This window comes from Stegodyphus dumicola, chromosome 10, assembly GCF_044657685.1.
Source record: "Stegodyphus dumicola isolate Sdum_Otavi_A_Nest chromosome 10, ASM4465768v1".
Classification (NCBI taxonomy): domain Eukaryota; kingdom Metazoa; phylum Arthropoda; class Arachnida; order Araneae; family Eresidae; genus Stegodyphus; species Stegodyphus dumicola.
Genome location: NC_140777.1, coordinates 125,862,645 through 125,890,417, shown reverse-complemented (window position 1 = coordinate 125,890,417; position 27,773 = coordinate 125,862,645). Strand labels below are relative to the sequence as shown.

General features: G+C 32.7%; 1 protein-coding gene across 1 annotated transcript in view; it reads left to right on the top strand.

Moving 5' to 3' along the window:
• Positions 1–27,773, top strand: part of LOC118203410 (alpha-2-macroglobulin-like) — a 173,550-nt gene that overhangs the window by 59,013 nt on the left and 86,764 nt on the right. The window contains exons 12-17 of the mRNA XM_085825517.1: positions 2,961–3,164; positions 9,432–9,707; positions 9,881–10,030; positions 10,139–10,226; positions 17,176–17,285; positions 26,866–27,004. Coding sequence (XP_085681643.1) covers positions 2,961–3,164; positions 9,432–9,707; positions 9,881–10,030; positions 10,139–10,226; positions 17,176–17,285; positions 26,866–27,004 — 967 coding nt within the window. The remainder of the gene's footprint in view (positions 1–2,960; positions 3,165–9,431; positions 9,708–9,880; positions 10,031–10,138; positions 10,227–17,175; positions 17,286–26,865; positions 27,005–27,773) is intronic.

Below are 27,773 nucleotides of genomic sequence, written 5' to 3'. Positions count from 1 at the left end.
TTTCGGCTTATATCATACAGACAACTGCATATGTGGATCAACAGGAACAATAGATCATTACCTGTTTGAATGTGTAATCACTAAAGACCTCCACTTTCGTCCTTTCACAAGTGAAAATGCCCAAGGATAGTTCAAAGAACTACTCAAAAGTAAATCTCTCCGCAAAAAACTTCATAATTTAATGGAATATCTCATAGAAAATTGTGGTAATCTAAAGGCAGCATAAATTAAGGCATCACAATTCCCCATCAGCACTTTTTCGACATAATTAGCATCACTTCAAGGCAGCACAACTTCAATCGACAAATATGATACTTACTTCACACTAACTATAAAATTTATCAGAACTTACTTCAGACTAACTATTAACTTCAACAGATAAATAAACTTTAATAGACTTATGAACTGTAAACTTTTATGAATAGTGAACTATTTATGAATTATAAACTGTTTATCAACTGTGAACTATTATTGCATTTCAACAAATCATCAAAATCCTATTTTATTTATTATGTATATAACCAGAATTTTGTATCTAAATCTATATTTGTATTCTAAATTATACATTCTATATTCTACGTACGTACCATCAAAATTTCTGTTAATATTTATATGAATTCTGTCAATGTATGTCAAGTTCAAAATTATGTATATATCAAAATCAAAATTTTTATTGTAATATAAAATTTTAAATAAACGTGGTCCCACTGAGTGAGCAATAAAACTGAAAGCCTTCATGGCAGCACAGCTGCTCACCCAGTGGTCTCCTGGTCTGAAGGAGCAAAATCGTACTGTCACCTGTATGATGCTCAAGGCTCTGACCAACGACAGGGGCAGTCTTTCATTCCTTGCCACGAAGAAATTCGTGGGCTTTTTCTGATGCTTTTGTCAGACAAGTGAGCTAAGTCACAAAAACAATAACTTAGAGTGGCTGTTTGTTGTTTCTGTGTAAGCAGCCAGTGTTACTGAGGTATTTAATCGCACCGAGCTAAGATTATAGAGCTCTCATCATAAACGTCTAATGCCTGTACATTGAGTAGAACTTGGTACAGATATTAGGCTTTTTGATGCAGGAGACGTGAAAAATGGGCAATGCTCTTCCTGAAATTCGAACTGCAGAGTCCCTATTACATGTCGGATGTGCTCTCAATTATATAACGAAGGCACGCGGAAAGGAAGAAGAAAATACAAAATTTTTACACACTGTTTTTAGATCCATATTTTAGCCACATTTTTAAAGTGTCTTCCACCAAAATAAAAAATGATCGTTCTCCAGAATTGCATCAGATTGCCACACACGTTGTATACTTCGTATCTAAGAAAGTTCTTACCCGGCCTTTATTTTCGTACCATTGGTTGTAGACACATTCTTCCAATTCCAAAAGTATTTTAAATGACACAAACATTCCTGTTTGAGCATTTTTAAATTATAATAATAATTTTTAAATATCACGAATTCTAACTTTATATGCATTCATCCAGCCCTGTACTTATATTTAGGAAAATGTTGTGCTTTTCAAAAAAAAAAAAAAAAAAAAAAAAAAACGCAAAAAGCTCGATTCCGTACGACCAGAACTAACAGACGTATTTAAATTCAAAATTTGCCATTTCTGAAATCATTTTCATATTGCACTGAGGGATCGGTTTGTTTATTCATTGTCAAGTTCATATTTCATTGAAAAATGGCTGCCAGAGCCTTTAGGAGTTTAGGGTCGGTTAGGGAGTAAATTATAATAAATTGTAGCTGGCTTTCCCTCCATTAAATGCCATTTAATGTTACTGTTTTATGATCTACCAGTGCCTTTAATTTATACTTTTATTGTGCATTTGGCATGTTGAAACAATTTTCACTCAAATAATTTAGCAGTCAAAAAATGCGTAATTAATATTAATTAAGAATTATTTTTTACTTTAGAATCATATTCCACTAATCATACAAAATAATTCTTAAAGTATAAATATTTTCATTTACGTGCCCATACTGAAGCCTTCCAGCATTTTCTAGAACTGGAATTCTGTAAGATTATGTGAATATGTTCTCTTATTTTGAAAGAAAGAAAAGTATATTGATCAATATGCATTCCTGGGCATTAAAACTGCAGCACCATGAAGAAAAGCAAATACAAAAAAAAAAAAAAAAGATATTTATTGCACGTAAACAGTATGGCATGAAGACAAAATGATTAAATTTGTAAGAATTGTGAAGGTTTACAGGGAAGGGCGAAATTAGTAGAAATAGCCTAAACCCCTGTCAGCTAAAACGGCATGGAGTCAAATTGGGCTTGGATGACAGAAATAGGTAACTCATTCCATGCTGTTTCAAGTCTACGCCACAATTCATCAACCGTATAGCTGAAGAGGGGTGGAGGGCTAGTCTTTTAGCAACCAATGACCAGTTGTTTCAATGAGTGAATATTTGGTGGCAAGAGTTTGAAAAATGATACAGCAATTTATAATGAATCGATGCAAAATTTCGTTTCGAGACTGGACTAATGCCCGTTTGGACTAAAAAATTTATACCTTTCATCCTGCGAAACCGATCGCAACTGAAATCTCAAATTCTGCCGTACCCCAAGTATTTTCAGGATAAAAACCGACCGTGTTATTCGCGGATTTCGCTTTAGGAGGGTCTAAAATATCTACGCAGATTTATAAGGTTAATTTAATCATGAAATAATTAAGGAATACGTTTGACTAACTACATTTAATATAATTTGATGCTTTGGATATTTTTAAATTATTAATTACGTTCTAGTACAATTTACCTCTATTTAATGATATGTTGATAGACAGATAACCAATAAAAACTCAATCTCAATAAAATGTCTCAACAATGTCTCTCAATGAAAGTCAATGTCTCTCAATGAAAGTAACCTGAAATAATTTTGTTTTCAGAATTTTAAATTTAAATTTTATTGATAGGAATAATTATGTGTGTTCCATTTTGTCTTTTTTTAAAGGCGGAAGTTGTAGATCCATTATATGTGGCTGACCGTTTTTATCGAAGAGTAACTTCGAAACTAACTCTGATTCCGTGGGACTCTCCATCTGATAGTTATCTTCAAATCGAGCCAATTACAGAGGAATTAACATGCGAAAAAAGTCAAAGGGTTACAATACGGTATACTGCAAAGAAAGGAGATACGATCCAGTTCTACCATCAGGTACATTTCTAGATCCATACCAACAAATAATTTACTCAATTTCAGGACGAATTTTCCGAACTTAATGTTGTTCAAATTCTATTTTTCGAGAGATTATTCGAGATTTAAAGCCTAAAGTTTTATAGAAAATAATAATAATTAATATAACACTTTAAACACCCTTAACACTTATCTCCATTAAAGTTTTATTTTTTGTTTCTGTAAATTCAAAATGCGACAAAAGTGTAAAGGGATTATTATTATTACAAATGCAACCATGTTTATATACCATTTTGTTTATCAGCCTTTAATCATAATACAGTAAATAAAGGAGAAAGTAACTTTTTAAAAACTCAACTATCGTATAAGAATTTGTAGAAAATAAAGCAAAACTAATGCTGCCTTTTCAGCATAAAAACTTATCTTCAACCAATCCACAATTATAAATTATTGAAAAAATGAAAAGACAGAAAGTAAAATAAGAATATAATTAAAATACTAAATTTCCTTATTGCGCGTAGTAATTGGAAAGAATACTACACACCAGGAGGTAACAGGAATTTTAAATATATTCTCGCTTAAATTTGAAAATTTTAAATATTGGCTCAAGGTAACTAATTTTATAAGTAGTATTTCAATAAAATTGAGTTTATTTATAAGAAATATAATTTGTGCAGTACTCTGTCAAAAAGTACTTTTGCAGATTTTGCGCTTTAATCTTAATTGTACATGTAAACTTCCTCCGTTTGTCGTCATGTCCATTTTGATATAAATTTGAAAATCAGTTTTAAATTAAATGATTTTAGTAATCAGAACTTCTAATTTTTGTTGTTCAAGCTAAAGCTAAAAGTTGTAGTTAAAGTATTAATTTCTTCTTTTAACTATTATTTTATCCTTATTGAGCCAACTGTCTTCTTCTACAATTAAGTTCCAAATTGTTAGTTAAAATTTTCTTGTAAATTATTCATTTAAATTAAGTTTAACATGTAGTTTTTCTACCAGTTAATATGTACTTCCTCATAGAGTCTAAACTTTAAGGAAATATTTTTCAGGAGTAATAAACTATAAAGAAATATATAGATATTGTTACGAATTTTGTATATATGTTAATAATTTTAGTGAAATTATATGTGAAATTGTTGCATTTTCTGCATAACGCACCATGAAATGCTTAGCGAAGCTCTGTCGGAAAAACAAGATTACAGGGGCAAGTCATTGAGGTAATTGACTATCTCGCTAAATTGGCGAAATATTGCCAAACTGAAGACTAATTTTTGTCTCTAAATTTGACGAGAAATCCCCATTTGTGATATTTTGGTCTGCTCCCTGTGCGACTGTGATTAGTACTGTAGTTAAATAACTGTTATTGACCCCTATATGTAACAGTAACCTTATCCGGCCCTCATATGTCACTTCAACCATATATGCCTTCCAGGAATTTCGGGAAACGGATGGTACCAGATATTTCCTATATAAGACCCATGTAAAACTATATATGACCAGTTCCCAGTTTTTAATTTTGAACTGACTTCGGAGTATTGAGATCTCCACGCGAGCTTCGCCTTTTAGATGCGCTTCGTACTGCGTTGTGTTTAACTCTCTTAGCAGTTTGAAGTGTAGCTACTGATTGTGCTACACTTCAAACTGCAAACTGTGATACTGAGAAAAGCTGTAAGTACTTTTGTGGACAGTTCCAGAACTGTAACGTGTTTCTTTTGGGAAAATAAACCTTATTTTCCCAAAAGTACTTTTAAGGACTAAGGACTTTTAATGAAAACGATTAAGGATCTGTCAGCAGAGTGAATTGAATAAACTAAAGCAGTTACCTATACTCGAATTTAACTTTTGCAATAGCATTCTAAGAATGAAATGAATCTGTAAGTAAGATGCATTATTATTAAGCGTAATCTAATGTTTAACTCGATATTAAAATCAATTTTATATGATTTATCAGGTAATTATCACTAAATTGCAAAATTCCTCCAAAATTTTCACTTATAAGAGTCTCACATATTTTAAAGAAGATTAGTGACATTTAAGTTTTGCTAACAATCATCTTTTATGCCTCGTTTCGTCATGCACTTACTCAGACCAGAGGTTCATGAAAATTTTATGTCAAGCGGCATAGATTAAAATTAGACGTAAAATCATAACCAGCATGATTCGTAACAGAAGCTTCGCTGTTGCCGCCGCTGCTGATGACAAGGAGAGACAGAGACCCTGATCAAGACGGACATGAACGCCTGTGATAAGCTTGGCAGGCGCTTAGGTTTAGTTGCGCTTTGCCTGTCTGATCCAGTTAGTGCTTAGCTTCGCTTATAGTTGCTAGAGTCATAATCCAGTTAATATACAGCATTTAATACAAAATTCCAATAGGCTGCTGAAACTCTAAAAGAGGTGGTAAGTTGTTTTATATTAAGTCTCATTGGAACTGTAAGAAATAAAAGTTTTATGCTAACTTTTACATTTTTATCTTGTACCTTACATCTACATTAAGAATTAAGGAAAGACGATAACTGCATACGTAGAGATAACTTCAAAGGGTAAGCAGTTAGTTATAATTGCTTAGATATATTGTTAGTGAATCATTATAGATTTACAAGACCACAATTAATTTCTTTGAATTTCTAAAAAACATCTGTTAAAAAAGTGCTATTCAAATCATAATCTAAAAACATTTTACAATTTAAAATATACATAATTACGCATGGAATTTATTGTAATAATTCTAAAATGATATTAGGATAATTACACAAACTACAAAACATGTACTTTCGCTAGCAACAACACAAACATAACAATAAACTACATATGCATCTTTTTAATTTGAATATTTTCAAGATATTTTAGCTAATTTATATCAGTTTTATTCTCCTGAACACCTTTTTTTTTAATAAATAAATAGATGATCCCACTAGTCTCCGCTTAAAATCTCCTAATTTGTTAATGTTTTAACAATGTATTTTTGAGGAAGAATTTTCTTTCTCTTTATGTAATCAATACTTTCCTTCTTAACAAAGTTTCCCTACACTTTAGAATTTCAGATTTAATTGAATATTTCTGTTATTCTAAATAACTGCGTGTATTTAAAATGTATAGAAGATGCTAATTTTATTTCTTTAATAATATGAGAATTGAGAATAAATATGAAATTATACAACGCCTGGCCCGACACTATAACCAATGTGGCAGAATTTTTAGAAATTAATAAGCAGCATAATTTAGGGATGGCAGACACTGGGCAGCACAATTTAGGACCCACAGAGATTGCAATAGGTGGTCAAATGCCGGTGTATGCTGTATACGGTGCAGTAAGACATGTAAGATGAATTAGACGATAAATTTTTAGTCTTTAACTTCTCTATTAATAGAAAAATTCCTTCCTACAGATGCCTTACCATCTGACAAGATTAGAACTATTTTTGCCATTTTCTCTGCTTGTATCTAGTGAAAAGATGAGAAACTAAAGGGAAGATAAACATATAAAGAGAAAGACTTCCAGGATCAAAAGCAGAAAATTCAAATAACTTTGTTTTCACTGTTCTTCCAAACATTTTCCAAAAAATGAAAAATTCTTGACAAATTGCCTATAAAACGCATTCAGTACCGTGAAAACATCTTTCATTTGGTCACATTTTTCTGGAATCTTCTGAAATCGTAAGTTAATAAATCTTGTTTTCAGATTCCTTCCGAAGTGCGCTATCTAAAAATTATCACTGCCCACTCTGCAAGTCTCTTCAACTACATAGAAAAGTATAAAAAAAGAAAAACGAAATTAACTTAAAAATAACTAAAGTAGCATTTTGCTTTTGTCAAGGAGTGCTTCGGAAACTGAGTTTCATAACATTTATTATCGTATTTATTTTTCAAAATAAAAATATTCGCCAAAATGAAAATTAATATCGTTTAAAAATATGACATGAAAAAGTGAAAATATTTTATTTTAATGCTATTTCTTAGTTATAATTTTAATAAATTATCACTATTTCAATAATATTTATAAATTTTATTATGTTTGTTAAAAAAAATTCTCAAATATCCAAAAAAGAAAATTGTATACAAATTGATCTTGAAATCTCCAAAGTGTTAATAAATCGACAAATCTAGTATTGAATAATAAAATAAATCATATCTCAAAAAGGGAAAGAATGTTTTTACGTAATATTTTATGAATTCTTCATTCTCAAAAAAGAAATAGCTTCAAAACGTTTAATGTTTTAATCGAGACATGGTATAGTGCCCTATTAAGTAGAAAAAAATTCAAATGACAACCCATCAAATGCATATTTGTGAATGAATCGAAAACATTTCTTCCAAAATGTTAATTCACACTCAAAATGACAGTCGTAAACAACAGACAGAAAAGTCGGATGAATAAAATTAAGGACCTTTTGCCAATTTGTGCCCAAACTGAGGTGTTTTAAGAACCAAAGATTGTTTCTAAAAACACCTAAGGACTTTAAAGGACCGTACGAGCCTTGATATAGGGATCAATTGTAGTTATTTGGCTTCAGTACTAAAAACAGGTGTACAGGTACCAGACCAAAATGTCGCCAAAAAGGTAGCCAAAAGTGGCGCCTTTTTTCGATTTCTAGTTATTTTTCACCAAAATTTAATAGCCATAATCATTGCTAGCTTAGCGGTATTTCTCCAGTTTGGCGAGACAGCCAATTACTTGCAATTAAATAGGCGTGTCCCTGTAAACTTATTTTTCAGTCAAAGCTTCTCTTCGTCGAAGTTTTCATGTTACATTATCCAAAATTCTTAACATTATGTTCATTTAATTATTTAGAAGCAAATTATTCTAGTTTGTCAGAAGATATTCAAATAGAACATGGATAGAACACAGCAAAAATGCAACATTGAAGTTAATAAAACTAAATACCTGAATTAAAATATATCATAAACAAGCTTTATTTAAACAAACTAAAAATTAATTTTAAAAGAAAATTACACCTGCAATATGCACTGCAGCTCAGTATATAATTTCTATTGCACCTAATATCTAAGGTCGTTGAAGTGCAACTATAAATTAAAACTAGCGTAATCAAAAAATCACTATTTTTCATTTATTTTTAAAGTCAATAAATATTTTTATGAAATTGTTCTAGCCAGACTCAGTGAAATTAATTCTAACTACTGGAATCATTAAAGTCCTTATATATATATATATATATGTGTGTGTGTGTGTGTGTGTGTGTGTGTGTGTGTGTGTGTGTGTGTGTGTGTGTGTAAGATATAATAAAATATGATAGCTGTTTCAAAAAAAATAATTGACGACCTCAAAATTAACATTCTAAATTTGGTAATCTGCCCCTAAATTCATCTCTTTCACAGGTTCCAGCCTTTTCTATCTTATGTAACGTTTTAATGCAGATGCCTCTCGTCCAATCAAATTAATTCTAAACCAAAACTGTGAACTGAAACTTCAGCCTTCTTGCTATGAAAGTACTATAACCTTGCCCTTTTCCACGTTAGCTCTCCTGCTGGTAAGACGCATTTCATCCATGCTGCTGCTGTTTACTTACTTAAGATGACGTTCTACTTCAAATTGCAACTTACTGTATTCAAATATTATTAAGAAATATCGTGTCTTAAAAAAGGATGATTTGATATGCATGGAAAAAATAAAGATTGTGATTTTTCAAGATATGTTGTGCTAAATTGCGTCATCATGCTTTCCACTCTGCCACCTTCAAACCACAGTTTCATTACATATATATAGGTATATATTTGGTTTTTCTTACATAAAAATTATTTTAGGCGGCACGCAATGGCTAGAAATCAAAATTAATGAAGTGCTCTTATATTATATGTATTCGTATTCTTTTGTGAATGTCTGTTTCCAAGCTTCAATCTTTAAATTATAATATTTGAAAAATATGCAAAAGTTAAAGCTGTTTTTTAGGCTTTTAAACTTTCCCTCTGCCACTGCTTAATTAAAAATTAACCACACGGTAAAACTCCGAACAGCGTGTTTTTTTTTTTTTTTTTTTTTTTTTTTTTGCGCAGTGCTTGGAAGGAATGGCATAGCATACAATCCGTGAGGATTTTGATGGAGGAGATGTAAATTATGAACATACGATAATTTGTCCATGCTTTCGGAATAATACTTAACATAATCATCAATCATAACTTTGTTTTGACAGCTGTTTGAAAACAAATTAATAAGCTAAGATGTAAGATATGTTGATACAATTTCTAATTTAAAAATGAATATGGGCAATAGCATCAAGAAAATTAGAAATCTTTAAGACCGCTATTTTAAAACCTCCATCTATGTTTCAGGTACTGTCAAGAGGTAGGATCGTGCAGCAAGGTTCCCACCAACGAACATTTTACTTTAATGAAGATGCTTTCGAAGATGACAGTACAAAGATTTTCAGTGATACTGTAGTTGGAAATTCTGTCTCGCTGTCAAATGTCGGAGAGTTTGTTCTTAGTTTTATACCGAAAGCGACCATGTCCCCTATTGCCCGATTGCTTGTATTCTATGTACGTGAAAATGGGGAGATAATTGCCGATTCAAAAATGTTTCGCATACAGAAATGCCTGATGAATAAAGTAAGAAGCATCTTTGTTTCTATATACAAATATATATATTTGCTTTCATGTCAATTTTAACAACATTTGTCCTTTACAAAAGATATTTAAAACAGCATAATATGCAAACTGTCTATAAGCTCTGGAAAATGTTTCTGATTATCTATTAAGATTTTAGATTTTTTTAATTTTAGGTAAGGTTAAATTTTCGTCACAAACAGCAGTATCCAAGCACAGAAGCTACTATGCTCTTATCTGCAAGTCCTTTTTCCATTTGTGGCATTGGCTTGGTCGACAAGAGCATTCAGTTACTAAGCAAAGACACGAAGTTCAATAAAGAAAAGGTTGGCAAGAGAAGTTTTTCCTTGATTGACATTAATTGACATTGCAAATGACAGTTCCTGTTGTACCTTAAACTACTGATTTCTTTCTATGTGATTTGTTTTATCTAGTTGTTCCAGTGGATGGAAAGCCATGATGTCAGTTCGGATACTGAACCTCGCCGATCCCGAAAGCATCGCTGCAATCCATATCCTTTACGTAGGTTTCCATAATTCTTTTATTAAGAGGACTCATACACCTTAAAACCCATAATATCGTCGAATATGTGAACGTTACAAGAATTGGTATAACTTATTTATTTTATTTTAAAAGCAATTATTTCCAACTTTTTACAGCTGACTACATAATATAGCTGCTTTCTGAAATAGTAATCAGAAAGTTTGTGTTGCCACAAATATTTTTATAATTTAATCCGCTTTGTGGTAAAATGTTTCGTCATGTTTTTACCTTGCGCGCACAGTTTAAAACATTCTGTTGCATAATTTAATTCCATATTTAATATATAGCTTTTATAACATTTAGAAACTATTGTGAACCAAAAATTCTAAGAATTTCATGTTAAATTTTTATTTTAATTTGGAGTTGAGTTTATAAAATGTATTGTAACGTATTTTCTTCCTTCATGTTCTTACGGGGTTCGTGTGGATTTGGAGTGAATAACGACAACACGTCTTGATGAAGTATCAAAACACACTTTATTGGCAAGTATTATCAGGACAGCTCCAAAACACGTTTTACAGTCGTCGATGAACTACTATAAACACGCTGACATGATCAGCGACACAGCCTTCAGGTTAACAGGCTATCACGGTGGAGACAGCTTCACTGCAAAGCACCAGAGTAGAGCTATCCCGACTCTGCTCGGTCGTTCTCGGAACTCCACGTACTCTCGAGACTCTCCAAGCTACAACTCGCGATGCACTCGACAACACACAGAGCACGGCTTCCGAATCTTCGATTCAGTCGTTCCCGGAGCTCAACACGCTCTCTCGACGATGCACTAACCGCGATATACTAAGAGACTCCTTCGGTGAACTCGAAGACCCACTCGGCACTCGCTGCCCGGCTGTCAACTCGGGATCGACTCCGCAGGGATTGACTAGCTAGACGGGACACCAACTCGATACTGACTATCTCGCACTCCAGACGAGGCAATCTCAATCGCCCTCTCGACGAGGCACACTCTCGATACTGCGAACCAGGGTTTGTATAGCATTCAGCTTGTGTTCGAGAACATTCTGGGCTAAACCGGAAAGAATTCGTTCCAGAAGCTTCTCCAACCGTCCGTGGTATTTCGCCAATTTTGTCGCAAAATGGGCGTTTTTTCGCCATATGTGGCAACCCTGCCTTCCCTTGCCATTTTATGGCAGCCCTAAAACTGCTTTGCGGGAAAGCTATCTCACCGCTCCTGTACATTTTGTAACAGTATTTTATTTAAAAAATCTGTAATGTTTTTGTGCATAAAATTTTTTGATATTAAAATATTCATCAGATTTTTGGTTCAGTTGGAAAATAGTGCCCATATAAAGAATTCCATCAAATTTCAAGTGTGTACCATTAGCCATTTTTAAAATATCATGCGCGCAAGGTGGACACATGGCGAAAAATGTCGTCACAAAGCGGATGAAATTACAAAAATCTTTATGGCAACAGAAACTTTCTGGTTACTAGTTCCTAAAGCAGCTATATTATGTAGTCAGCTGTAAAAAGTTGGAAGTAACTGCTTTTAAAATAAATAAAATATCCCAGTTCTTTCAACAGTTACATATTCGAAGATCATAAGGGGTTTAAGGTGTATGAGCTCCCTTAAGGTTTAAAATGACAAACTAGTGCAAATATTTTCATTAAAATAAGGTACATGGATAAAAAGAGAACAAATTTATCTAAAATAAAATTGAGTAAGTTAATATTATAGGTATATAATTATACTTTTTTCAACAAGTTTGAAAGTTTAGGAACTTAATGACAAAATAGAATTACCCGAATATAAAAAAGACAATGGTCTTCATTTTTTAAATTGGATTTGCTGTTTTAAATTAACATATGATGCTTTTGGAAATGATATTTAAATTTGTGCTGCGTCAGAGTATTTTGCAAATTCTAAACTTTTTATAATAGTAAAAACACTCATATTATATTATAGAATTTGATCTTCTTTAGTAACATAAACTAGTTCCAAACTCCTAACAGATGTTAAGCGAATTATCGCTGTGCCTGGGAACAACAAAAGGCTGTTGTTGTTTCCAGGCACAGCGATAATTCAACAAAGTCTTGAAAAGATTTTAATAACCTTTTTTTATTAAAATCAGAAAGTAATAGATGAGCATATTTTGTGCTTGACAAACTCGGCCAGCCACTTTTGACGAGATAACTTAAAGTAAGAGTCAAATTTCAAATTTAAATAAGTTAGCGGTCAAAGACTACTCAATAGAATTTAATACAAAGTTTGGCTAATAGAACTAACCAGCGTAAGTATTTAAATGTCGGCAGCTACAACGCAAAACCCAGAATTACAGATCTTATCACAGCTGGTAGAAACCAGTTCTGTGGCCTTGTGAAGCAGAAACAAGCTCTGTCTTACAAACTTGAGCAAATTCTGACCGAATTACCGCTCAAGGTGCTATTATTTCGCCCAATTGAATAAGCCATAAAGGAACCTGACGATGAAAAAAATCATCCGAATGAAAAAATCATTGACGATCAAACCGAAGTAACCTCACTTATGAGAAACCAAAGGAAGGGACGGAAAAGGGGGGCCGTGAAACCTCACAGGGCTGAGAGAACGAGAAAGTCTCTGTTGAGAAGTGGTGAAAGCCCAAAAACTACAACCTCAGTCATTTTACAGAAAACAGTCCTAATAAATTCTTTCATAAAATTTTAAGACTTAAACATTTTTTTTCAAAACAAAATATTATTGTTTTGACATATTCCAAAGAAACCTGGAATGTTCTCATGTTTCAGACACACGAGGCAATAGCGACCATGAAATGACAATGTTTAAGTGGGGCACAGAGGGAGAAAAATGGCCGGGGGAAAAGGCAGAAGATTTGAAAGTTCAGTCGCAGCCCGGCTCAATACTGAAATTCGGTAAGCCTTCGATAACAACATCAAGTGTGGAAGAAAACTTAGCAACATTATCTCAATCCAAGAGTGAAATTAACGAAAAACCTGATGGAAGTCACGAAAACTGATGGAAGTCACAAAATATTCATTCATTATAATAATGGATATTCACGAAGAGTCTAAAGAGCTCAAAGAAAATTATAACTTCGGAGATAATCGTAATGAAAAAACACGAAATTAGAAGATAGGGCATCAGACAAAGCAGAAGAAGGAGTGGATGAAAAATAAACAAATAGCAATATTTTGTTTCCTGGTCTATCTGACTGGCCTCTCCTAATTCCAGATAGTCTAATAGTTGGCTTAATTAAAAGAAGAGAAGCAAAGGTAGTCAGTCTATTTCAAGCGATAATAGAAACTCACCGTACAATTAGCAAAGCAACAACCTAGCGTTTGGCTTAGATATTAGTTAGAACTCAAACACAGGGCAGTTGTTTTGTCTAATTTTTGTTTTGTCTAATTTTTGTTTTGTCCATTTCTTTCAGTTGAGACTCTGCTAACAGTCATTTAACGTCTGGTTTGCTCTATATCAATCAGCCAAATGACGAGAAAATTCCGAGAACCTGGATGACATACTCAAATAAAAATCAAATTGAATTTTTTTCTTGTTATTGTAGGCTTTTTAACTCAGATGAACGTTTGAGTAACACATCTAAATTTGCAACTGGTTTTCAAGCTTGGTGTGAAACTTATCCGAACGTTCACAACCATGAATCTTCAGAAAAACATGAAGCTTGTTTTGCAAAATGGAAAACGTTAAGAAGAAATTCAATTGCTAACAGAACGGTTGATCCAGTTAGCCAGATATCTTCGGAAACGGAAAAAATAAAATGAAGAGAGCTTTTAAAAAGACTCCTAGAAGTCACATTGTTTTTAGCTAGATGAGTCAACTCAATCACCGTCGATTAAGATACTACTAAGCTATCTGTCTCTGACTACACAAAATGAGTGTATCTCACTTCTAGGCGGAATTGTTAAGGAAAAGATTTTGACTAATATTGACGATCTTTCGGGAAAATGTTGAAGTTACAGCTAAACAGCTTTCAGAAACAAGATGGAGTGCTCACTGCGAAGTTGTTAATCCTATATTTAAGTGCTTTAAAAAGATTGCAGATGCCACTGAGAAACTGTGCGATGTTTTAGAAACGATCGAACCCAGAGCAGAAGCTCAGACACTAGTGCCTACAAAATGTGACTTCGCATTTTGCGCTTTTTATTTCTATGGGATAATGTCTTAGAAGTACTCAACTACGTTCAAAAATATTTTCCGTTTCTTGGAAAATGCTTTGAAAATTCTGTTCTCAAGATAAGAAGTCTGAAAACCTTTGTAAAAGAAAAAAGAAATTACCTTGTTGAGAAAACCCTTCAGTTTGGAAGAAGGCATTTTTGTACTAGAACTGTCAGTAAGAAGAAAATTATGGCTGCAGACGATCAGCTGATTCTGGACCAAGAAATGAAAAGACCAATGTTATAATGCATTGAAGGGTTTCAACAAGAAATCGATACACGTTGCGAAGGCATGGAATGTATATCAGATCTGTTTGCAGTCTTGGAGCATAGCAATGTGATCGAAACCTCAGAAACTGACTTCTCAAGTTAGTGCAAAGTTGGTTCGAAACTACAAATAAGCTTTCTGCAGATGATATCGTTATAGAAACTCCACTGTTAAGAAGATATTCTGAAAGCCGTTAATGTTTCAAAAGAAAAGTCTAAGTTCCATATTCTTCTGACAGTCTTCCATCAGATTCTTAGTGTTGGTGGTTGAATACGAGCTTTTCGACCCTGTTCCTTACTTTAGCATTAAGGTTTTTCTTTATATGTTTCTGTTGCATCATGTGAGAAGAGTTCTTTGAAACTCAAACTGACTAAGAATTATCTCGGATCCGCTATGAGCCAAGCACGAATCTCTACCTCACCCATTTTGTCAACTGAAAAGAGTTTAGCTAAATGTATCTATTTCAAAATTTGAGAATAAAAACTTTGAAAGAACAGATTCTGAATATCATGTTGAAGAACAGTTTGTTGAGTTAGAGCCTAGAGAACAAAACTTGTAAACAGTTTAGTTTTGATTAAATTGTTTTATAATAATAATAATAACAATAATAATAAAGTTATGCACTAAGTACTATCACTAAGAAAAAAGATTTCTTATATTATATATTAAGCTGACTCATTAATAAAAAGGTATTTTACTCGCTTATGTTTTCAATCATAAAAAAAATTGTTTGAAGAATAATTAAAGTTATGCTCTTTTAACTTATCTAAAAGAATTAAAAAATTGCTTTGAAACTCTGCACCTGGTACAACCATATTTGGCTTCGCCACTGATTAATAGGTATTTCTCACGATACACTATTTATCATGAAAGGATGAAAAGAAATGCTTTCTGTACATGTAATAAGCGTTATGATATAACTTTTGATACATTACTTCATTCGTTCATTATACTTTTCAGTATGTAGTATAAGAATACTAGTAATGCATGCAGTATGTTTGAGATATAATTATATTACAATAGAGCTTTTTGCGGAAAATGTTAAAAATGTTTTCAGGGAATACATATATTATGAACTTCGATCCTGATGTCTGTTTTAAGTTTCAAACTGTCCTCTACCACTTCATAACTTACGTCAACACTCAAGGAAAATTTTGCATATATATATCTTCTGACAGAAATGTACTGTTGCTTGCATACGAGTTCGCAATAGATTGAATGCACACGAAATCTGTGAGAGGTTGATAAAATTTATTTTACAAAAGAAACACTTCACACTTCTGGATTTTTCTAGGAAAATCCAAGTACAGCTCTTCACAGTACCACTGAGTACAATCAGTAAGTACAACGCAATTCAAAGCGCTATAAAGTATTTTCTCTCTTCTTTCCGCATGCCTTCGTCGTGTAATTGGAAGCATACCCGACGCATATTCGAGAGGTCCAGGTTTCGAGTCCCGACAAGGACAGTGAAAATTTTTCAGGTATCCTTCTTCGAAAGGAACCTAATGACTCTACAGCGAAACTAACGATGAGCGAAACTAACACGGAGATTTCTCAAGACTCACGCTGAATTAAACAACTAACTCCCCGGTCTTATATATTTTTATCTCGGTCGCCCAAACATTTTTAGTACTTTCCACTTCTCGAAATTTCTGGAAGGCATATGAGGGCCGAATACAACTACACATAGCATCAATTAGATACTTAAATACAATAACCATTAAAATTATACAGGGATCGAACGACAAATATCACCAAATGATCGCCAAGTATGACTACTTTGGCGATTTTCTTGCTAAATTTGGCGACCAAAATTAGTTGCCAAACTGTCACCAGTGTGATATCTCACCAATGAAGCGAGATAGCTATTTGCTCAATGTTAAATAGACTTGCCCCTGCATTCTTATTTTTTCGGTAGCTTCGCTTCTTTAGATTTTCATGTTACATTATGCAAAAAGACGACTACAGTTTCACATAAAATTTCACTAAAATTATTTACATATGTACAAAATTCGTAACTGTACCAAATTTTGCTCCACATTAGCAATGCAAATATCAGTCTCAGTTTTGTTTATAAATAAGTTATTATGTATATAAAACCGTAGTTGCTCATACCTAACAAAAGTGTGAAACTACATCAACTGAAATATCAAGATGAAATGAAATTCTTAGGGTAATAGCTGTCTTGTCAATGATAAGGTGTACAATGTCATTATACCTGTAATGGTTAAAATCATACTGGCACCATAATTTGGATTTTTAAACACATATCTTTAGTACCAGCAATTAAATACTGTGGGGAAGAAACTACACGCACTTTAGAAATCAGTATAAAAAGTACGTTTAGAAACATCATCAATTTCTTACAATGAAAAGAGTGCGGTGACTGAGACTGAGGAGAACAAATGACTGTAATGATTTATTTACTTGTTTATTTATTTATTTTTTGGATTAATTCCTGATTTGAATTAAAATTAAATATTTAATATTATTTTTAATACCTTAGTGTCATTTTATTGATATTTTCTATAGCTCAACAACGGAGAGGCTCTTTCTCAGCTTGGAGAATGGACTATGAATTAGACGGATTTCCTGAATTTTACTTTAATGAAGACCGTGCAGATTCCGTTAATGCTTTCGAAGTAAATGAATTGCAATTTTTTTAATTCAAGTAATTCATTCATTATTCTTAGGCCCACCAGCGGCCGAGCGGTAAAGTCGCTGAGCACTGGTAGTTCGGTCCGAGGTTCGAATCCTGCGAACTGGATGGCTGCATGGGCGTTTTCGTGGTTTTCCCTGTATGTAACGTATATACAAGCCAGTTTCCCTTAGAAAGTCCTCCACGAAGGCATCCCTCCCCTTAAGCAGATAGCCCTAGTGTGCTTTGCCATAATTAAATAAACCGAACCAAAAACCATTCATTATTCTTAACATAAATTTTTCCACTTTAGCAAATGCCTGTGGCGTAGCTAGGAGGGAGCATCGAGGCGGGAATAAAAGGAGACACCCTTACCCCACCACAGCTGACGTAGTGCTGCTGAGCTCAGGTAGCCGAAGGGGTTGTGGTACTTTTGTTTACATCCAGAGTACGTAACCTTGGCAGTCGCTTGGTAGTACTTCCGCACAAGACTTAAAACAGAAGGGCTAGCTCATATCATTTTTCCCTGAAACAGGAAGTGAGAAGTGATGACGTAGCCATGCTGACACTGAGCACGGTGATGCAATTCCCAACATAGAAATTAGCGTTTTAAATTTGAAAATCCAGCGTCTAAAATGAGCTGTATGTGAAAGATAGCTATAATTTGGAAGAGACAATGTTACTGCTGTGTGTATTTTACATTTAACATTAAAAAATTTAATAATGCTTACTCGATTTTAAAATAATAGATAAAATGCACTACTCTTTTAACATAAAGTTTCATTTTTCATTTTTTTTAATGTGTGTTTATTTAAAATCATTTCTTTATCTGCATGCTAATTGAGAGAATTCTTATACTGCTTCTACTAAGATAACTATAATAACAGCTATTTAATAACTGCTATAATAACAGCTACCTTAGATAGACATAGTTTTAAACATATATGGCAAAATTTATGCTAATATAAGGTTGGTTTTTTTTGCTTAGTTGTAAATTTCACATTGACATATTACTTTTTCTATTCAGTATAATATTAGGTATTTTATAAATAATTTTGTAACTTACATTTATATTGCATTTAAATAAATATAGGTAAGATTTTTATCTCAATTTTGACAAAACAGCTTTACTCACAGTACCTAAATTATTTAATTTTTCAAACGTGGGAATTAATAAGGCAGGTCTTTATATGCCATCTGCTTCATTAATCTGCGTCTTTGTAAAAATGTGCTTTAGATGTTTTTCTGAATTTCTGATACAAATTTCTTTCTAAATGTCGTCCACCTTCTTTGTCTCTGAGCAAATATTTTAATTTTTTTCTTTTCTCTATTTTTCAATATTTTAATACAATTTTCTAAGGATATTATTTTTTCCTCAAATTATCAATGCATCCTTGTTTATCTTTACACTTAAAGTATTCAGGGACATTTACACTGTCTTTTATGAGTTTTATTTCAAAATCATTCACATTTGAGTTATTATTGTCATCATCGATTTCGTTTCGGCCTCAAAATGAATTTTCTTTAAGCTTAATTTGTGTAGTCTTTCAAAAGCACTCTGCATAAGTTTTCTTTTCACTTGTCTCTGATTTCTTGGTGTTATTTCGTTTACTGTATACGGTAAATTTACTTTTGGCATAACATTATATTTCAACAGTTTCTTTTGTGGCTATAACAACAAGCAGTTTTTCATATCATCTTCATAAACACTGCACAGAAAATGTTCGCTGCATACTCTTCCGCTCTTCACATTGATAAAATCTTGTTTGTGACATTTATATATCTATTCTTTCGTCAAAAGTAAATTGTCCTTTGGGAAACCATAAAATGCAATATCTCCTCCTTTCGTATTTCTGTAAATGTTATGGCACGTTGCTACAGTGCAAAAAGCCACATTACAGAAACTATACTTTACAAGATAGTATTTAAAAGGAAAACTGATTAAAACTGTATATATATATATATATATATATATATATATTATTTTTAATATATACATTGTTAGAAAACAAATATATATGATTAAAATTAATTTTGGGATATGCGACCTCCAGAAAATCGCCTCGCAGCTCAATGAAACTACAGTTTTAAACGCGCGAAATCAGAACAGGGTGCAGTTATAAAAGAGACCTTCTTTCTTATAAGGTCCATGGGTGCAGGACAGTGACGTCATATTACTGCCGGTTAACTCCCCAGTATTAGGTTCGCGTCTGCGAGGAGTTGAACAAAGGAAGGAACTAGTCCTTTCTTTTTGTCCCTGGTTCCGCATAAATCGAAAAGCAGGAACGCTTCCTCATAAAAGAAATATTCATTGTAGGATGGGTAATAGCAATTCGTATAGTTTAGTGGCACTTTCGCACAAATCACAGCTTGGTTATCTTTCTATAACTTGCAACAGAGATTTTTATTATGAATTTGTTTTACAAAATTCTAAGCTACTGGACTCCAAAATTATAGACATTATCAAAATGTTTGTGCTATGTGTAAGGAATGATAAATACCTTAAAGTTACCTTTAAAATGTCAAAACATCGCAACAAACATAAAAAATTACCATCAGTGTGTAGATTCATTATGATTTTTGGAAGCCTCAGAGATGAAAAATTAGCAACCGCCTTCGCCGGGAATCGAACCACGAACCTCTGGAATACCGACCCAGCGTGCTACCGTTACACTACGAAGGCACGCTAGGGAAGTGGGAGAAATACCTTATATACTCCCCTTTTCAAAGGGCGACTAGGGTTTTAGGGGACCTAAGTCGCCAAATCCTGGGTGCAGAGAATCATCATCCACAACCCTTTTAGTTCGGGCGGCACTTGTAGAGTCATTAGATTTATTGGAAGAAGGCAAGATGAAAAATTAACAATCGCCTTCGCCGGGAATCGAACCACGGGCCTCTGGAATACCCCAGCGTGCTACCGTTACACCACGAAGGCACGCTATGGAAGTGGGAGAAATACCTTATAAGTATTATTAATTGATATGTCAATATATTTTGCACATCGTAACATTTTCTATTTCCTTGTAACATGTAAATTTCCGGTATTTGTGAATTAAAATCAATTAGATGTTTCAACTTAGAGGTTACAAATTCTGGCAGCATGGCGTACGTCGATCGTTTAACGTGTGCCCGCCGCTGTGCGATCACAATAAAAATGTTACAGTTTTCAATAATATTCTATGTGAAAGTTTTCTCATTTTCAATTAAGTAGAAATTGCGTCCAACACAAGTAAATGGTACCCGCCGTTCAAGAGATATTCTAGAATGGGCTCTTAGCGACAAAAAGGTTGGGGGACCCTGTTTTAACTTTTTCAAAAAATAAAGCAATGTTGGTATGCAGTATAAGGCAAAAAAAAAACTGCAATCTGATGACAATGAGGTTAATGTTTAGCTTTGAAATGGATAGTTGTTATTTATTATATTATCAGAGAACTATTAAATTAAATAAAACTGCTAAGAGAGGTATTGAATGCTCTGCCAAAATATATTTACTAGAAAACCTGAATTTGATCATCAATGTATTTGGAAACATGTTTTAAGTCAAATGTTTGGAATTTAATGGCTAAATGTGAATCTAAAGTTATGCAGGTTCAAATATTTGTAATTTGGCATTAGCTTAACTTTTATAGGGTAAAGTATGTAAGGGCTATCTGTTCAAGGAAAGAGATCCTTTCGTGCAGGACCTTTCGAAGGAAATATGTGCCAAATTTTTGTAAACTACTTTAATCGAAAAATATAGTGAATGCACAGAAATTAGAGATTTGAGCATGACGAAAATGAAAATTATTAAACGAATTATGCGTATTTATTCATATACTTGTAAAATGCATGCATTTACCTCTAGAAAATAAATATTTATTAAATTATTTGTAAATGAATTTGAAAATGAAGGATTTATACGCTTGTGAACGTTACTGTAAAGAAATCTAGCTATTAAATATATCTGTATTAATAATGATTATAAATATTATCTAAATACATAATGACCTTAACATTTAATTGTAAATGTAAACTGAAATTTTGTTGACAAATATTATTTATAAAACTATAAAAGCAAGAATTTTTCGTAAAAGGAAACCTATTAAAAGGTGTCATAAAGCACAATCTATGAGATGAGTACTTAAGGAAATAGTAAAGTATAGTTTTTAGAATGTGTACTGTTGAAATCAAGGATAGAAAAAAATTATAAGCATAAGAAGGATTATTTCCTTACATTTTATAATAATTCATCTACAAGTTTTATATAATATTAACAATCCCCCTTCCCTTTTAGAAATATTCATAGAAAGTTGAGTACATAGAAATCAGAAGTAAGCAACAATATCTAATGCATTTTACTATTAAAATAAAAGGTGCTCTAATTTGAAATGAACCAAACAAAGCATTAATTGCACAGTGACTATCATTTTTGATTTAATACTTCAGAAGCTGAAAATTATCTCATATATGAGAAAGTATTTCAGAAAGAAGCTCTGTAAATACAAAATAAATAATGCGTAAATTTAATATTAAAAATATGATAAACGCTGATTTTAATTTGTGTATTCGTTAACAGAATAAAATCGAATTACCTTAAAATTTCTTTCTAATATAATTAGCGAAAACTTGTGAAAATATTTCTTCAAATTAAAACAGTTCTGATCAAACTATTCTAAAACTATTCATAAAACAGCAGAAAAATCCCTCACTGAAATGAATAAAAAACAAAACGTTTGTAAGCAAAATGCATGAAATCAGACAAGCAAAGCAAAGAGTTTCGGTGAGTACATTTTTGCAACTTTCAAGTTATGTTTATGTTTTGTACATTTGGATATTGTGCTTTGCTTGCCTGATTTCATGCATTTTGCTTACAAACGTTTTGTTTTCTATTCATTTCAGTGAGGGATTTTTCTGCTATTTTGTGTGTACTTTATTATTGCTCAGTTAATTTAGTTTGATTTTCTGCATTGTTTATCATGCCTTCATCCGTTAATCGTTTCACTAAATTACGCCTGAAACGGCAAAAATTCCTGAATCATCTTGACTTTTTACTTAAATGTAAATGTAAAAAATTGATCCCCAATTTTATTCAAATCAAAACTAATCAAAAACTTTCGAGTCGCGTTTCAAGAATTCTGATAAATTGCAAGCTTGCCTTACTTCGGTCCGTGATAAGGGATACACGTCAACAATTGTCCAAAGTTGAACATGAACTCTATAAGCTTCATCTGGAACTCGCTAAATCATATCCAAAATTCACTGGCCTTGAGCAAAAGTCTTGGTCTAGAACGGAGAATGCAGTTAACCGTCATAAAAACACCCTTGCAGTTAAATTCGAAAAACTTCTTTTACAGTCTTCCAGTTCAAGTAGTTCAAAAAATCTTCCCATTGTAAACATCAAGCCAATAGTTAATATTTCTAATGTTAGTCTTTCAGAAGAACAAGAGAGAATTCTAAAATATAATTTTAACTTCTCACAAACCTGTAAACCCTCGATTCCAAAGATTTTGGCTCCTATCGAAAAAGCTTTCAAGTTCAGTAAAGTTTCAGATTCACAGAAAGAAATGATTAGGCATCTTATCGCTTATAATGTGAAATTCAATAATAAACCTTTGAAACCAAATCTAACTGCGAGAGAAAGAGCTACAATGCGCGAAATTTATTCTAACCCGGATATTATCATTTCAAAGGCCGACAAAGGTGGCCAGATAGTCGTCATGGATAAGAACACTTACAACGATGGTGTCACTAAACTCTTAAACGAAGGACCATATAATCCGATCCCTAAAGATCCTTCACCTTCGGACTTATCCAAAATAAAAACTGCGATCAAATCTTCGCAAATCATTTCAAGCAACTTAAAACATTCGCTTATCCCATCTGTTGCGAATTGTGCCAGATTATATGCTCTTCCCAAAATTCATAAAAGTGGTATTCCTTTCCGCCCTATTGTATCAAATTTAGGTACTGCCTCGTATCCTTTAGCTAAATATTTAGTTTCTAGATTTTCCACTCTATTAGACAATAACATTTACACCATAAAAAATTCAATAGAGTTTGTAAAAAAGGTTAAAAACATTTCTCCTAGTAATTTACTCATGGTTTCTTTTGATGTAAAATCATTATTCACCAATGTCCCAGTGGAGGGTGCATTAAGATGTCTAGAAACCAGACTTCGCGAATTTCATTTCTCTTGCATCGAAATTGATGAGCTAATTTCTCTCACTCAACTCTGTTTGAAACAAACACATTTTGTTTTCCAAAATAAATATTACAAGCAAACTGAGGGATTAGCCATGGGAAGTCCCCTCAGTCCCATCCTGGCTGATATCTACATGCATTATTATGAATCAAAATTGTTTGAAACTTTAAACTTCCCGGCATGGTTCCGCTACGTAGACGATACTTTTACCCTGTTTGAAGGTAATAAAGATGATTTAAATAAAGTTCTTTCAACAATGAATTCTATTGATCCTGCTATTCAGTTCACTTTTGAACTTGAGACTTGCAATTCTCTTCCGTTTCTCGACATTCTGGTCACACGTAACACATCCAACTTCAGTACTACAGTTTACCGTATACCTTCATCGGTTTGCCTTCCACCACACTTTAAATCATGTCATCCGACTAAACAAAAGTTAGCTTCATTTTATTCCTATGTTTTCCGTGCTCTTCAAGTTTGCTCCTCCAAACTAGCCCTTGATGAAGAACTAAATTATTTAAAAGCAATAGCTATTGACAGGGGCTTTTCACCCAACATTATTAATCAAGCAGTTAAAAAATTCTCATCTCAACACACTAAAAGCCACACTCTTATTTTAGGAGATTATAAAAATTCTGTTGTCATTCCCTTCTTTTCATCAATTAGCTATAAAGTTGCACATGTTTTGCAGAAATTTAACTTTCGGGTTGTTTTTTCTCCCATCAATAAAATTCCAACTTCTATACTCAAGGACCCCATTCCGGATATGAATTCCTGGGGTATTTATAGGATTCCTTGCCAGTGTGGTTTAATTTACATTGGCCAAACTAAGAGAGCCTTAAAATTTCGCGTCAAAGAACATGAGGCATATGTTAGAAAAAAAGGAAACACAGAGGTCTTCTGTTGCTCAACATTGTTGGTCCGAAAATCACACTTTCAATTTTTCTGCTGCCAAAATTATTCAGAAAACATCTTCCATTGGAGAACTGGATTTTCTAGAGGCATTTCACATTCATAAAAATCTTTCTGTTCTAGTTAACGATCCTAATTCCAATCCAAATTTGCCTTCGGCTTTTAGAGAAATTATGTTTTAGTTCTGGCTTCGCCAACAGATGGCGCCACTTGCTTATTCTTGTCCAGGCTTTCTTATCTTATCTAATCATTATTTCCTATCTTGTTCATTTGCGGTTTTGCAGCTGAAGATGATGGTTCGGTTAAACCATCGAAACTAGTCCTGTGAAAATTTTGTAGGTATAACGCTGATTTTAGTTGTTTGACTTCTGAATTAGTACTGCATTCTAGCAAATAAGAGGGGGCGCAAAATCTTAATTTGTCCCCGGAGATGTGGAAAACCCTAGGCTCTGGTAAATACAATTCTTACATTAATTCAACAACAGGAAGCCAGATGACCTGTTTGAGTGCTACTAGTTTTAGCTTACTAACTGTGTGTTAAATATTAAAATAGATATGATACTATGAAAAATCCCTAAAATAGATAGCTTAATTTGTAATCAGCCGAAATAATGAGTACTCAGATTTCAGCTCTTATCCACTGTTTTTTAAAATCAGATTCTGGAACTTTTCTTAAAAATCTTAATATAAATTTTAATGACATCCTGACATATCGCGAGGGTCTTTATCAATCAACCATTAAATATCTTCTTGTATACACTCAGCTTTTGGCTATTGCACAGAAAGTAGCTCAACAAAAGCTGTAATTATTATTCTTTTTAAGCCGATGGATTGTTACTCTCTTCATGTTTTGGTGAACATAACATGTCCTCTAATTCATTAACAACTTTTGAGGAAACGGCCTCGGAAGACCAGATTATTTTCTTAATATTCGGCTTTACCTATTTGGGAGTGCCTAACTATGGCGTAAAGGGTAGTAATTTTAAGATATTTAAAGCTCATTTCTGCAAAAATTCTACGTAAATGCTTTCTTTTCAATAGCATTTCTCACAAACTATGGATTTTTATCGAAAACTATGTTTAATAGCACTCCAAATTTTAGGAAATGTGTTCCTTTTCAATACAGCTTTTGATACTGTTTTGGCAGACATTTATGTAAAGAATGAATTTGACACATTTCAAACAATGAAAAATATTCAAAGCACATATATGATTTATTAATACACTTCCAGGGTAAAAATTTAATAAATCTGCTCATACAAATAAAATCGGAAATGCGGACTTAATAATATTCAACCGGCTAGAAATAGTCGACCGGCTAGAAATCGGCACACTTGGAGAATTCGCATGAGTATTATTGCATATATTCATATGTAAAACTAAATTGAAAACTAAACAACTTCCCTCCTTACACAGTTTTCATAATAAAATAACTCTGAAATTTTATTGAACGCTTATTGTCCACCAGAACTTCTTTAGTTCACTAATCGGTTGCATTAATATGGATTTCTAAAGACTTGAGTGAGTTCCTAAACTTTTTTAATAGAATAACAAAAGTAATACTTATTTTGAAGCGTTCTAGCTGTGTAGAAGTTTAAATCAATAACCTTCAGACATAAATGAACTGACAAGCAAGTTATTCTCACCAGTCAGTCTTGAAAAAGTTGAAATGATTGGTACTTACGTATTATGGTATGTGTTTACACCTCTTTAAAACGATTTCAGTCAAGAATTTAAAAAAAAAAAAAAAAAAAACGCACATATTTGGAATAAAAATTTCTAGCCACAGCTTATTATTTGAAACGTAAAATATCGTCTACTACTTTGAAGTTTATTCTTCTTTTGATGTCGTATATAAATAATCTATGCATTGAAGATTTTGCATCTTCCGAATAGAAATATTAGATTATTCCACCCAATTTGACTTTTATTATCCACTTCTCTGAACGTTCTAGTATTTTTTCGATTTTTATTTGGTCTTCGAGTATAAAATGGGCAATATTTTATAAATATCTGTATTAAGCTTTAAATAATTTTTCATTTCAAGTGTAATTTCTGTTATGAAAAAGATTGTAAGTTATGAAACACTTGGTGATTTTTCTAAAAATGACGTAACATAGTCAATGTTCTATTGTATTTTGTGCGTATGACACTATAATTTTTTACCATATATATGCTCATTAGAACTGAAACAAAATTTCTTTTTAATTTTTTGCAATTCGCTGTTAAAAAAATATGCAAATCGCAGTACGGATTTGAAAACAAAACTTGAAGAATATCAAAACAAAATATTGAAAATTTAGCATAAAAATCATAGAACTTAAATTCCAGATATGTATAGCCGATCCATGCGAATATAATTCCAGACTTTATCAATCAGTTGATACTTTGTAATGAAATTAAGAAATTTGTTTTAAATGAAACTGTTTTGAATACAGGCTCTGAGACTCAAAAATGTAATCATCATGCTTATTTAATTTCTTTTTCGCAGAATGCTGGGATAGTGGTGCTGACTGATTTAAAACTCGAAACTCGAAAATGCACATTACGAGATCCTTTTCCTCATGGAATTTCAAGACATCCTTATATCACGGCCAAGTCAAGAAGTTTTGATCAGCTTCACCATGAAGGTATTTGAGCTCACTTTAGTACGTTTTTCCTTGAAATTTAAATTTAAAAACGCTGCTAGGGGTATAAATCATCTGCTTAATATTTTATTTCAACTGCAAAAACAGAATATTGTTCGACAAATGCCAGCTAATAAATGTTGGGTCCTTATGCTATTTATGATAAAGCTTGAACGTTCGTTTGTGACTGTATAATATTTTCGATGAAAGGAGCCGTTTTATGTTCTCGAGCAGCTGTAGAGAAACAAGGATATGAAAGTATTTGAATACCATCATTGAAATGTTATTCGCTAATATGTTTTGTTGTATGTGCCCGCAGTCTATGTTCAATAATTAATGAACACGTGGGGAATCTTACACGTGAATACTGATGAAGATTTTACAGTGGCTACAGGCCTGATATTGTGCTAATTGTCAATTGCAGTTTTATTCCTAAATTTTATTCCAACTAAATGTTATACATAATAAGAAAGCATACTATTTGCGTTCATTTGATTTGCGGTTCCCTGTTGCAGATGCTTCTAGTGTCGAATTCCGTCGAGAGGGGTGAAACCAAATTCTAGATAAAGTTCGAATCATTCATAATCAAAAATTAGATGCACAGCCTGAAGGGTTTTACATAATTTTAATGAAACTTAATGTTTACATATATACAATGTACGCTAAAATGCCTAAATCGAATATTAACGATTAAAAAGCAAGAACTGAATAGTTCCATGAAAGAATCTAAATCAAATTATACTGCGTAGTGCGTCCAATTCTACTTTCAAGA